The sequence below is a fragment of the Xiphophorus couchianus genome, chromosome 4 (genome assembly GCF_001444195.1).
Source record: "Xiphophorus couchianus chromosome 4, X_couchianus-1.0, whole genome shotgun sequence".
Classification (NCBI taxonomy): domain Eukaryota; kingdom Metazoa; phylum Chordata; class Actinopteri; order Cyprinodontiformes; family Poeciliidae; genus Xiphophorus; species Xiphophorus couchianus.
The window spans coordinates 34,889,587-34,903,111 of record NC_040231.1 but is presented as its reverse complement, the minus strand read 5'-3'; the positions used below and the strand labels follow the sequence as shown (position 1 = coordinate 34,903,111).

The 13,525-nt window shown below is 39.3% G+C and overlaps 1 protein-coding gene across 2 annotated transcripts in view; it reads right to left on the bottom strand.

The window, feature by feature from the left end:
- Window positions 1–13,525, bottom strand: part of asz1 (ankyrin repeat, SAM and basic leucine zipper domain containing 1) — a 56,992-nt gene that overhangs the window by 38,611 nt on the left and 4,856 nt on the right. For both annotated transcript variants that reach the window (XM_028014369.1, XM_028014370.1), the window contains exon 4: window positions 2,102–2,213. In XM_028014369.1, coding sequence (XP_027870170.1) covers window positions 2,102–2,213 — 112 coding nt within the window. The remainder of the gene's footprint in view (window positions 1–2,101; window positions 2,214–13,525) is intronic.

Below are 13,525 nucleotides of genomic sequence, written 5' to 3'. Positions count from 1 at the left end.
TTAGAAAGACCAAAGGTCTAAGATTGTTGTAAGGGGAAAAATAGGAGCAAAAAATCATGTAGTGTGAACTATTGCATCAGGTAGTGGATGTGCCCATTTTCTCTATTTAAATCTAATTATTACTGAAGGGCAACATAATATACAGACTTCATAATCTGCACTCTTTTGGTTGAATGCAGTATTTATTTCCACTTTGGCTTTATGTTGTTTAGTTTTTATCAAGTACATTTTTTGTTAATGGAGACTGAGAATCCATTTTGTTTTTGGTTGTTTTGTTTATTTAGTTTATCAGCTCCAGTGTTAAATATTCTTTTGAAAATAAAGTGTATCTATCTTTGGCAGGAAATCACATGCATTATTACGTCATTTCCATTAAATCAGTGTAAAAAGGTCTTCAGACAATATTATTGTTTATCGCAATAATTTTTTGAGACAATTAATCGCTCAGCAAAATTTGCTATCGTGACAGGCCTAATAGTTAGATTGTTTTGTTTCCATAGCATCAATCTGATGCTGTGACTTTCATCTTTGAGTTTGAGCTTTGTTCACAAATACAAACTGCAATTACAACTGATTGCTTTTGAGGTTGGCCAATTAAACTACTCCCCCTCTCCCAGATTTCACTAAATCTAACACAGAAGCTGTTAGAGGTGCTAATGTTTTTAGCAACAAAAGGGGCCCTTAAGTCAGATTCTGCTCAAGGCTTCATATAGCCTTGGACCAGCCCTGCATGATGAGTTAAATTTGCTGCACTGAGCAGAGATATGCAATAAACGGGAGATTGAATTCAATGCTGCTAACGTGGCTATAGTAGCTCTTCCATTTCGTGTCTGCTGAGTTTTTAATAAGCGTCACAGAAACTGTTCTGGTTGCTGGAGTTAATGGGACGAGATTTTCAGATCTCTGCGTGGCCGCACCCATCAACTCTGGCTGACTAATTACTGTAGACAACGTATTTGATACGGTTTGATGCATTGTGTAACCGGAAAAATGATACTACAAGAATATTGTAACAGAAGTATTAATATCGGATAGAAAATTTTCATATCGGTGCATCCCCAATTAAACGGCAATTTCCAGACAACTTCAAATATCTACAATTAAAAAACACATTGATCATTTGAGAATAATGGTTGTTGAAGCACCTCTTGTAGGTTTCACCTAATATGGTAAATTCCAAAATTCATAATATTACAAGAAAATTACTAAACAAGTATGGCTGGTTTGGAAAGCCTCACTTCTCTAACAAATGTAGCAACATGACTTTGTTTTGTCCTTTGAATGAGTAAAAACAAATGGATGTTTTTTTTCTTTCAAAGTTTTGTCATGAGAACCTTATACCAACTGTCAAGATGTATTAAGTACAGCTTATTATAATAACCAATAGTACTTGCAATACACACAGTATTAATTTGTGATATTGATAACTGTGCTATCATCGTTCACAATTATGATATTAAAGTTTCATACTGTTACAACCAGTAAAAGTGGTGTTAACATCAAAATAAAAAATATTCTGAGTGGCAGCAAATAGTCTGACAGTCTTCTCTATGTCAGCTTATTTATTGTGGGCCAGTTGTGATTGACTGACCCAAAAACTGAAAACCTTTCAGAAATATTCCCCGGCCTAAACACTCGGCCTAGAAAAAACTTTTAGCCTTTTGCCTTTTCTCCACAACTTGTATGCTGTCACACATATATTGTATGGTCATCTATTTTGATTTTGTAATGACCTAGTTTCCTCAAATGAGCGAAAACATTAAAAGCCAGTTTGTAAAACGTTCCTGCCCACTCTTTACACTCTGAGTTTGTGTGTCTGTCTGGGACCCTCCTGTGCAAGCACATGCCATAACAGGACATTCCAAACAAAACACACTGATACAAACACACTGTATAGAGTAGAGTGGTGCATAATGCTACCACATGGCAGCTAACCATCACAAAAACCATCAAAGGAAATCTGATCCAGCACCTATTTTTTTTCCTCTTGTATGAGGTCTGAAGTGGCTTTATTTAAACCAACTTCAAAAGGATTACAACTGTATGTACAGTGTTGAAATTTGCCAAATATTTTGACATTTAAACAAACTTTACCCCTCACCTGTCCACCATGTTGGGATCTGCAGACCTGGACAGCAGAAGCTCGACGCAATGTGCTATTTTGTCTTCACTGCTAGAGGCAGTACAACTGGCCATGAGCACGGTCCAACAATCTGTGGAGAAGAAAAGCATTTTCAATGAAATATATAAATTATAGATTTAATATATTGATTAAGAAAGAGAAACTAGGCCAAAAGCAAACTAGTGGCAAAAAAAAAAGAAAATCCTGTCCATTGACATCATATTGGGCTTAAATCAACTCTTTAATTTTATGCCTCTATGCTGTAATAAGATTTTTTTTTCAATGAGATGAAATGCTAAGATAAACAAGTGTGACATAGAAACCAAATAGATAAAATCAGTCAGACATAGGGTTCAGTTAAATGGTGAAGTCAGTTTTACATACACTTTTCGCAAAATATGTTATTATGACAGGCCTAAGTGGATTTAAGTTTTAGCACTTCAAAGAGAAAATAGGATTCACTTGTACAGAACTCTGTCACAGAACCAATGCCAGCCAATTAAGCCCCATTAAACAGATTAGTGGGTGGTAGTCCAGGAGTCAGACAAAATCTCACTGCAATAAAAGCCAACCGAGAAACAAAGGCCAAGTGTCCCAGCTTATTTTCAAATGCTCTAACTCTACAACTACATAAGTTCAAAATTAAAATGGTAAACAAACACTCAGCTCAGTCCACAAATGTATGTAGTTCTATTAATTTTCCAATCAGATCTTAAATGAGATCAAATTTTCTTTGTAAAATGCATTTTATTTAGAAAAAAGGAGATGAGGGAGGTTAACTGACTTTTGGGCAGTTCTTATTTTTCAATGATTTGTAACAAGTTTACCTTCAGTTTCTTCTATATGCTGCTTGTTAGAGAGTTTTTGGTATTATCATTTTATTTTCTTACTCTAGTTCACATTAAGTCTATAGATCTTTGTGATTTTCTGTTTAAAGTGTTCTCTTCTTTAAATGACCTGGAGGTCACTACTGTCTGTTCAACTTTACGGGAAATAGATAACACTGAGTTTCTCAGACTTTAAACTTGCAAGAACACCCCCTAATTTAGTAACCACCTGTGAGCAGTCGTATTTTGTTTTCTTGACAGTATTGACCGAGATTTGAACCGGGCTCAGACCTTTGATCAGATATCACATCTGGACCTGGGTTGCTAGATGTTTGGGTTGGAAGCTTTACGACCTCTGTTGTTTTTCCTGACTGCCCCTTGCCTGTTCTTCTTAGACAATAAAAACAGGAGCCGTTGTAAGGGAGCCCAGAACGCTCTGTGGATTCCTCGGAGAAAAGGTTCTCAGAGCCTTCTCCCAAGAGTTCTCAAAGCCTTCTCCTTTTGCAAAAGCTATACATGAAATTCATATACGTTGTCTGTGGTTCTTTCTTTTATTTAGGTTCGAAAGGAAAATACCTATCATTATTTGGTGCCGAAACCCGGGATCTCTCACCTCCCCCGCTGTCAGGCAGAGGAAGACGCGCTGAATCCGTGCACGGCCAGAGTCAATTGGACCTGGAAAGGAAAACCCAGGAAGCAAATTCTTCGCTGGGCCAGCGACGTATCCGACTTTGTCTGCTAACGGCGGAGTGACGAGATCCGACTGGACAACCCGAAAACTACAGAAACGTAGGTGAATTTTAAGTCATACAGGTTTGAGTCCTTGTCAAATATTAATTTGACTAAAGAAATATAGGTTTGAGTCCTTGTCAAATATTAATTTGACTAAAGAAATACAGGTTTGAGTCCTTGTCAAATATTAATTTGACTAAAGAAATACAGGTTTGAGTCCTTGTCAAATATTAATTTGACTAAAGAAATACAGGTTTGCGTCCTTGTCAAATATTAATTTGACTAAAGAAATATAGGTTTGAGTCCTTGTCAAATATTAACATTTTAATTTGACTAAAGAATAATGAAGGGTTAGAGTCCCAGTTGACAGAGAGTTTCAACTAAAGGCAAAAGGATAGGCTCTTAGAGCGTCCTTAATTAGAAGACGCCTCTTAAGGGAAAGTCCTCACTTAGATAGAAAGTTTGTAATTTGCTGTGCTGCTACTGGTTTTGTTTGTTGTTTTGTTGCTGTGTGTGCATGAAGGAGTGAATGGTGTTTCTCTCTCTGGGAGTAAAACTCTCTGCCTTCGGAATTAGAATCCAAAGTGAAGAACCGCTTAGAGCTCGGCTCCAAGTAGAAGCCTGTTCTTCAGGAGGCACTGAGCGCTGACTTACAGCACTTTCTCTGAGAGAGCACGCGATACTAGTATTTTTAAGCAAGAGATTTAAACAATGGGAAACACAAATTCCTGTAATTCCTCACTTATTGAGGGCCCCGAAGGGGATGAAAAGTACATGATGTCCAGATTTCCTGGCAGCATTGTACATATAAAAAAAATGGAAAAAGAAATATAAAATAGATGGGAAGCTAAAGATTGATCAATGGCAAGCAATTGTGGGAATTTTGGAGAGTAGTGTAGCAAGAAAAAAGGGGATAAAAAAGTTAGAAAGGAAGATGAACTAAAGTGTGCCAAATTATGGTTAAAAGCAGCCATAGACCGGAAAGAACAAAAAAAAAAAAAAAAAAAAAAAGGTTAAGGACAAAAGGCCAGCAGATATTGACAGGCGGAATGCCTCGGTGGGACGGGGAGAGCAGGTACGGCCGACTGCTCCTCCCCCAACCGCTGCGGCAGATTCGTCTGCCTTGTCTCAGTGTCACCAGGCTCGGTGAATAGACAGCCGAGTGCACCTTTTAATACCAGTGAGGAAGCCACTATCATATTTGCAAGACATTGCCCAGAAAACAAAATAAATCACCGGAAGGGTGGCAGATGGGAGAAAAAACAAAAGTATAACTCCTCAGCATGACTAGACTTTTCCACAACCAAACAAAACTTAACACCAGATCAAATTGATGAAATAGTGGATGTATGTGCAGCTTGGGATATGTTAAATGCATTAAAAGAAAAACCTTATATCACACTGATTGTTTGCGGGAAAAAAGTTGAATTTTTATGTGACACCGGCGCATGCAAAACAGTTTTAAAAACTAAAATAGAAGGTGTAAACCCCACAAATGAGTCCATTTGGGTGAAATCTGCTGATGGACAAACACATAGAGAACATATGTCAAAAGGCACATCTTTTAAAGATCCTGAAACAGGAATTAAAATAAAAGCTTCTGTTGTAATGTCACTTAAATGTCCGACAAATCTATTAGGTAGAGACCTAATGACAAAATTAGGGATAGCAGTAGTCCCTGTACAAGATGGCATGAGAGCTGTTAGACTAAAACATTCTGATCTGTACACAGTTCACAAGGATGAAAAAATCTACTGTTCATATGATCTAAAGCCAGCTGACAATCCTCACGTCCCAGGAAAGCTTCTTAGAGAAGCTCGAGGACAGCTGGACTCACCTGAAACAGAAATGAACTATAATCAGTTGCATGTAAAAATGAACATCCTAAATGATCCACAGGATGATTATGTGCAAACGTTTCTAGAAACAAATCCTGTGACACTTGCTGTGACTGAAATGTTCACAGACCGGAGGTCTTATGCAGCTGTGACTGTGCTCCTTCCGACTAGTCAAACAAAGCTGTATAAATTACCTGCAAACCCATACATTTCACTTTATAAGCCGCATAATATTACATGGGCAGATGTGGGTAACAGAACTAAAATGGCTGTTGAAGCCACTGATTTCAAAGAAGGTGAAGATGGTTGGAGCTACAGCCCCAGCTGTGATGTCTGGAAACAATCACTTTGTGAAGTTGTTACAGGGACAGCTCAAGTTCATGCATTTGAGTGACACATGAACATATTTTTGACAGAAAAAGAAGAAGCTGAATTAGCTAAGCTTCCAGAACACATGTGGACAAAAGGTCCCTCTGATGTTGGATTACTTAGTTCAATTCCCCCAGTGCAAATTAAAGCAAAATCTAGTTGGAGACCTATAATAAGACAGTACCCTATAAAGACAGAAGCACTGAATGGGATTGAACCAGTAATCGAAGGTTTGTTAAAAGGAGGAATCATTAAAAAGTGTTCAGATTCTCCTTGTAACACACCTATTTTTCCTGTTCAAAAGGCAAACAAAAAAGACTGGCGCATGATTCAAGATTTACGATCAGTCAATGAAGCAGTACAAACGAGAGCACCAAATGTCCCAGACCCACACACGTTGTTAAACTCGCTAAGACCAAGCAATAAATTCTTCACAGTAATTGACCTCAGCAATGCTTTTTTTCTCTGTACCCATTCATCCTGACTCCCAGTTTTGGTTCGCATTTACCTACAGAGGTCAGGGGTATACTTATACTAGATTACCCCAAGGTTTTGCGGACAGTCCAAGCATATTTTGGGAAGCAATTATGGCCTGCTTGTCTGATTTTCAAATATCGGAAAAAAAGTCAACTTTTGATTTATGTTGATGACCTGTTAATAGCATCTGAAAGCGAGGAAGCATGCAGAGCAGATTCACTCGCTCTGCTGCACCATCTCTGTCAGACAGGGAACAAAGTAAACAAGGATAAGCTACAGTGGGTCAGAGCAGAAGTAAATTATTTGGGACACACACTTTCTGCTGAAGGGAAGCAGATACAAAAAGCGAGAAAAGAGACAGTTTCTGAAGCTCCTAAACCAGAAATTAAGAAGCAAATGATGTCATTTCTCGGACTTTGCAATTACTGCAGAGCCTGGATTCCACACTATGCTGAAAAAACACAGGCTTTACAGGATTTGATTCATGGCACCCCAATGGCCATGACTGACAAAATAACTTGGAATCCAGAAGCTAAAAAAAAAGATTTGCTGAACTTAAACAAGCATTAATGCAGGCAACAACTTTGATTCTTCCAAACTATAAAAAAAAAACCAGACAGGTTATTCTGTTGTTGCTTTGCCGAACAAAATAATAGAAGCAGAGAGAATTTCTAGCACTCATTCTGCACAAGCAGCAGAATTGATTGCTTTGACTAGGGCATGCGAACTGGCTAAGGACAAGCACCTGACAGTGTACACAGATAGCCAGTATGTTTTCTCTACACTGTTTTATTTTGCGAAACAATGGGAGCGTAGAGGAATGACAACCTCTACTGGGAGACCAATAACACATGCATCTTTGCTTAAAGATCTTTTACAAGCAATACAACTCCCAACTAAACTAGCTGTATGTAAATGCGCAGCTCACACAAAAAGCAAAGATGAAGTTTCAAATGGAAACAGACTAGCTGATAAAATCGCTAAAGAAGCTGCAGCAGGGAAGCATGGGAAAGGTATATTCTCAGCACAGACTGAAGGGGAACAACAAATGATAGACAAAACAGTACTAAAAGACATGCAGGACAATGCACCACAGGCTGAGAAAAGGCTGTGGATAACTAAAGGTGCAAAAATGAATGTCGGGAACATTTTTGAGGTTAATGACAAACCAGTGCTTCCTAAGTCTTTATTTAAAGCAGCAGCAATTGTGACACATGGGCGCTGCCATGTGTCAACTGGGGGGATGGAAACCATAATAAAACAGCATTTCACAACGTATGGTTTAAATTCTTACTTAAAATCTTTTTGTACTGCATGTCCAGTCTGTGTGAAATACAATCCTCAGGGAAACATAAGGCCAAAACGAGGCAGGTTCCCAAAATCATCTTATCCCTTTCAAACTATGCACATGGATTTTATTGAACTTTCACAAAGTGGGCCATATAAATATTGTCTGGTGATGATTGATGCTTTTTCTAAATGGGTTGAAATAGTTCCAGCAAAGCATGCAGATGCTTTGACAGTAGCTAAGGCTATTTGTAAAACTATCATCCCAACACATGGCATCCCACAGACTGTGTATAGTGACAATGGACCACATTTTGTAAACCGAGTGATACAAAACATGGCTACACACTTGGGAATGACATTAAAAAATCACTGTGCCTATCGGCCACAGAGTGCAGGGCTGGTGGAAAGAACAAATGCTACTGTGAAAAGTAGATTAAGAAAGTGCATGGCAGACACTGGCCGATCCTGGCCAGAATGTTTAGACTTGGTGAAGCTCTATATGAGAATCACATCAACAGCAGATGGTCTAACACCTTTTGAAATAATTCATGGGAGAGCTTACAGATTGCCTCTGTTTGCTCCAGACATACAAAAAGCTGATGAAGAACAGACATTAGCAGATTATATGATCAGGACTCTTAAACTGAAGGAAGTGTCCAGTGCGAATTTACTGCCTTCTGATTCTCCTCCTATACAGGAAGCCATTCCACTTGAGCCAGGTGACTGGGTCTACATAAAAGTCATCAAACGAAAGAACTGGACGAGTCCACGGTGGGAAGGACCATTCCAAGTACTGATGACCACACCAACAGCTGTAAAAATAGCTGAAAGACCCAGCTGGATACATCTTAGTCACTGTAAGCGGCAGAGAGTGTTGGACCCCTAATTCGGAGTAGAGAGGAAGGTGGGCTTTTAGCCTCTGGGCTACACAGGCATTCTAATTTTTAGTATTATTTTGTCTCAAACCCAGCGAAGAACTGCTAAGATTCTCACTCTTTTAGTTTGGGGGCTCTGACATCTCTGCACGCCGAGCAGTAATGGGGACTCCATATGCAAGATGGATCTTCTACTGTGCTGTGACTGCTGTATGTTTGATGTTTGGAGAAGGAAGTGAGCCTGAGTTCCACCCACACGACTACAGCACCAACCTGTGGTGGAAACTGATGAATAGAACTGCTTATGAAGGACATGCTGTGAACTGCTATGTATGTGCGCAGCTGCCGGTTTCCATACATAACTCAGGTCTCCGACCAGGTAACATTACTGACGACAAACAGATGTGTCTCTATGTTCTAAGCACCAGACCACAGCGCGTCCCGCCCCTAAGGGGAGACAGACCACGTGAGAAGGATTATTCAGCTGACCTCCGGATGGGTGAGGCTGCGCAAGGACTGTTTCAATCTTTGAATTGTTCACTTGCAGAGGATGTACTTCCTTTTTCGTCATCTCAACAAACTGTATGGAAAATACCAGAGATCATTTCATTAGCAGGAGCTAAACCAGGATCTCTGGGGAACTGTGTTTATAATAATGGAAATGTTTTTCTAGGGACATTGCCCTGGAACTTGTGTAACAGAGTTTACACCTACTGCGAACCGACACAGGATTACATCACCTGCGTAGCCTGCAGGGGTCAAAGGATGGCTCCACACTGCAAAGGCTGGAAGGAAAACCCAGACTGTGACAACTTGCTTCAGGAGAGGAGTTTCAACATCACGCATAAGATAAAGAGGAGACAAGAGACAACACTGTGCAGCGCCATAGTGCCAGGAGATTATGGCTCAAGGATGTTATCTGATTGGTACTTCATATGTGGAAATGAAGCGTACATGTTCTTGCCGAAAAAATTGGGGAGGACTGTGTGCTGTGGTTCCCTTGATCAACCCGATTGTATTCATCAGGAAAGCACAGGATGATTCACACACTCGCTCCAAACGAACAGTTATGTCAGAGGTCAAAAGATGGGGAGGCCTCACAACACATACTGGAGTTCCATGGGAAAGGCATCTTATGAGACAACTGAAGATGACCTGTTTCAAGTTTCTGACGATTTTCTGAACAATGATGAAGTCCTGTAATAAATAAACGGAAAAATCATTTGCTGAATGATTCCTACACTGAAAATGTTTAAACAAGTGGTGTTAAGGATGAGAAAACTGCTTTTGATTTTTTGCTGTTTATTTTATTTTATTTTTTTTACATTTATTACATTATTTTCCACTGTGTATTTTCTGTGTTTAGCTTAAAAAAAAAAATAAAAAAAATTCTTGCATTTATTGGTTCTTTACTTTTCTTTTCTTTTCTTTTCTTTGCTTAGCTTTTGCATAATGAAATGATAAAAGGGGGGAATGTTAGAGAGTTTTTGGTATTATCATTTTATTTTCTTACTCTAGTTCACATTAAGTCTATAGATCTTTGTGATTTTCTGTTTAAAGTGTTCTCTTCTTTAAATGACCTGGAGGTCACTACTGTCTGTTCAACTTTACGGGAAATAGATAACACTGAGTTTCTCAGACTTTAAACTTGCAAGAACACCCCCTAATTTAGTAACCACCTGTGAGCAGTCGTATTTTGTTTTCTTGACAGTATTGACCGAGATTTGAACCGGGCTCAGACCTTTGATCAGATATCACATCTGGACCTGGGTTGCTAGATGTTTGGGTTAGAAGCTTTACGACCTCTGTTGTTTTTCCTGACTGCCCCTTGCCTGTTCTTCTTAGACAATAAAAACAGGAGCCGTTGTAAGGGAGCCCAGAACGCTCTGTGGATTCCTCGGAGAAAAGGTTCTCAGAGCCTTCTCCCAAGAGTTCTCAAAGCCTTCTCCTTTTGCAAAAGCTATACATGAAATTCATATACGTTGTCTGTGGTTCTTTCTTTTATTTAGGTTCGAAAGGAAAATACCTATCACTGCTTCTAAATGTGGACTAGACTCCAGCACGTGAGCCTACATCTGTGTGTAGATTCCTGTGTCTTCGCCACTGTGTATGTTTGGCTTTATATCTGTTTGTGAATGTATTTACATTTTGAGCGTGTTGGTGTAAACTAGTCTGCCTAGCTTGCGTCTGACAAGAGCTGGAGTAAATAAATCTGCGGCCTGACAACCGGTGAGAAGATAGGACGGAGGCGTGGTGACCGCTATCAATCATGCCCGCATTCCTGTAGCCAGCCTCACAGCTTGGACAACGCCACGACGACGTCACCACGCGTCATTCTCTTGTTTAATCGTTTCCTTCACCTGTCTCAAAGGGCGAGATGCGAAGACCATGTGAAATCAGTCGCACAGTATAACTCTGTCTGTGTGACAGATTTTACTGGAGTGTGAACTCATTTATTTCAGCTATCAATATATCAGTACACATTATTTGTTGAAGCTTATAACTTTACTCCGGAGGAAGTTGGCAGCTGTGTGAAGGTTCCCAGCTAAAACATCAGGGACACAAAGGGAGACACAGATTGGTGGAAATGGAGTTTCATATTTTTGCCATTATTCAGACTGACAAGCATCAAACATTCTGACATTGTAGATAGGCCAAATTTTTCTAGGTAATAAATTGTGATAAAAAGGTGACATTGTCGCTTTGAGACTAGCATTTCCTACTATTATCTATGAAGGGCGGCACGACCTCTTAAGAAGATCACGACATAAAGTAATTGTTGGTGTTCACAGTTAATGTTATTGATCTTTCTTAGCCTTTCTAACGTCGTGAGCTATTTCTGTCCCTACGTGGGCGCTTGTGTATGTGACGCATGCATTGAAATGAGTGTGAGGGTGTGCACACCAAGTCACACGGCTTACTCAGCTTGTACGAACTCAAGCAAATTCTCAAAAGTGTCAGTGTCAAAATTGACAAAAGCTGGACAAAAACACGTGGTTGTACTCTGTTACCGACATTCATATGCAGAGTCGGGTACACTCACATGCGGGTGCACAGGCGCTTCTGCCAGCAGTCACAGAGCGCACAAAAAAGAGGTTGCAACAATCTGCAAAGCAGGTAAGAATATCAGGAGGAGCGCGGCAAATGTCACTGTCGGAGACTGCAGGTTAGCGGAGTGTTGTCCCTTCAGTTTCAGAAACCACACTCAAAAAGAACTTTGTAAAAGCTCGCACTCTGTGAACAGAGTAGAAAAGTTGTGGGGTCCAAATGTCCGCATCTCGGTCTTATGAGACCGCATCTCAGTCTCACAAAATTTTGCATGTTTTAATTTTGCCATTAAAAGGTGCAAAATTTTGTTTTAATGGCAGCAGCTTTCTGTCTTGCAAGAGACAGCACACAAGATTAACTGTTATTTCTGTTATTAAAAGAAAGTAGAGGTGCACCGACTGCAGTTTTCTGGCTGATCACTGATATTTAAGAAGCCTGACTGATTTTGGCCTACACTGACTTGTTTTTGGTCTAAATACAGAAAAAAAGTTGCAAAGTTGGCAACAGTAGGCTGACTATTGGGAAACATAGAGCTCTCTCAGAGCATGTGGTGGTAGAAAAGATTCTTGGATATAATCAGTTTCAGCATGTACCGTAAACAAAATTAAAGAAATAGGGACCGATCAACCTGCGCACCCCTTGAAATTACATCCCCTACCTAATAGCATAAAAATGGCACGATAATGCAAGTACACTGTGTCAAAGACCAATAAACTAATTTCTAATGAACATTTAACACTGGAACTGGAAGACATTTTAAATATCCAAAGTAAATACAAACAAACCAAAAACAAATAAAATTGATTGTGAGGTCTCCGTAAACAAACTTGCCCTACAAAATATGATTCATTAGCTTCTGACCAGAAGAATAGGCAAAACTAACAGTATTTATTTATCTATTAAGCAAAAGCTCTTAATGTGCACCATTTTGCTTTATAACAAATGAAAGGTGCCGGCTCCACAACTTCAGAGGTTTACCACGGTCATTCGGTTTGAATCGGCTTTGAAACAAATATTTAAACATGCCATCGAACCAAAAATAACATTTGGCTTTCCAGTAGACCACCGCCTATTCATGGTGCTGCATTTACAGTTCAGTATTCACAGATTTTTCTGTGGAACGTGACTCCAAATTACTCACAGAAGATCTACATATCCTCGGATTTTGTCGTAAATTTTACTCCTCAGACATTTTCCAGCACGCAGCGGGTACCTGCACCTTTTCCCGACACTACTTTATTTTATATCTTTCTTTTTTCCGATGTTATTTTTCATGTCCATGTTTACGGCATGAGGCTTGAAGTTAATAAAAGTGGCTCCATGATGCTTTGAATTTCCCTCATATGGGTTTGATTTTGACCTGGCTTTGTTCTTTTGTTTTTAAATGTCTGTCCCATATTTGTATGATATTAAGGGGAGTACCAACATTTGTTTTTTTCCACTTAAAGCACTGGGCAGTTACAAGCATTTCTAGAGGAGGTGTTAAGAGATTTTTAGCTAAATGCATATATAGCAACACTATATAAATGGTAGGGATGAACATATGGATTTGTTTGTTTTTCTAATGCACATCTTGTACAAATTTATCAAAATGTACACGTGTTTTCATTTATCCCATCCTATTCATTTATATTTGTAGTGAAAACAAACCAAGTGGGAGAACACTTTAAGGATCTAGATCTGGGTTAGGCTACTCAAATGATTGGAAATTAATACAATGTCCCAATAAGATCTAAACATTGTGTGCTCAATAACTTCAAACTGAAGGCTTATCTTTCCCAGACTGACCACAATTCTGCACATGCCTTCAATTTTACCTTCTTAGAGATGAGAGTGCAATGTGCATCAACTAAAAACAACTCAGGGGATTAGCAGAGTGTTTCTCCAAATGTTCTCCTTTGGCGTCACAACCTTTAAGTAATGGCAGATGGGAGAAATGATACACTG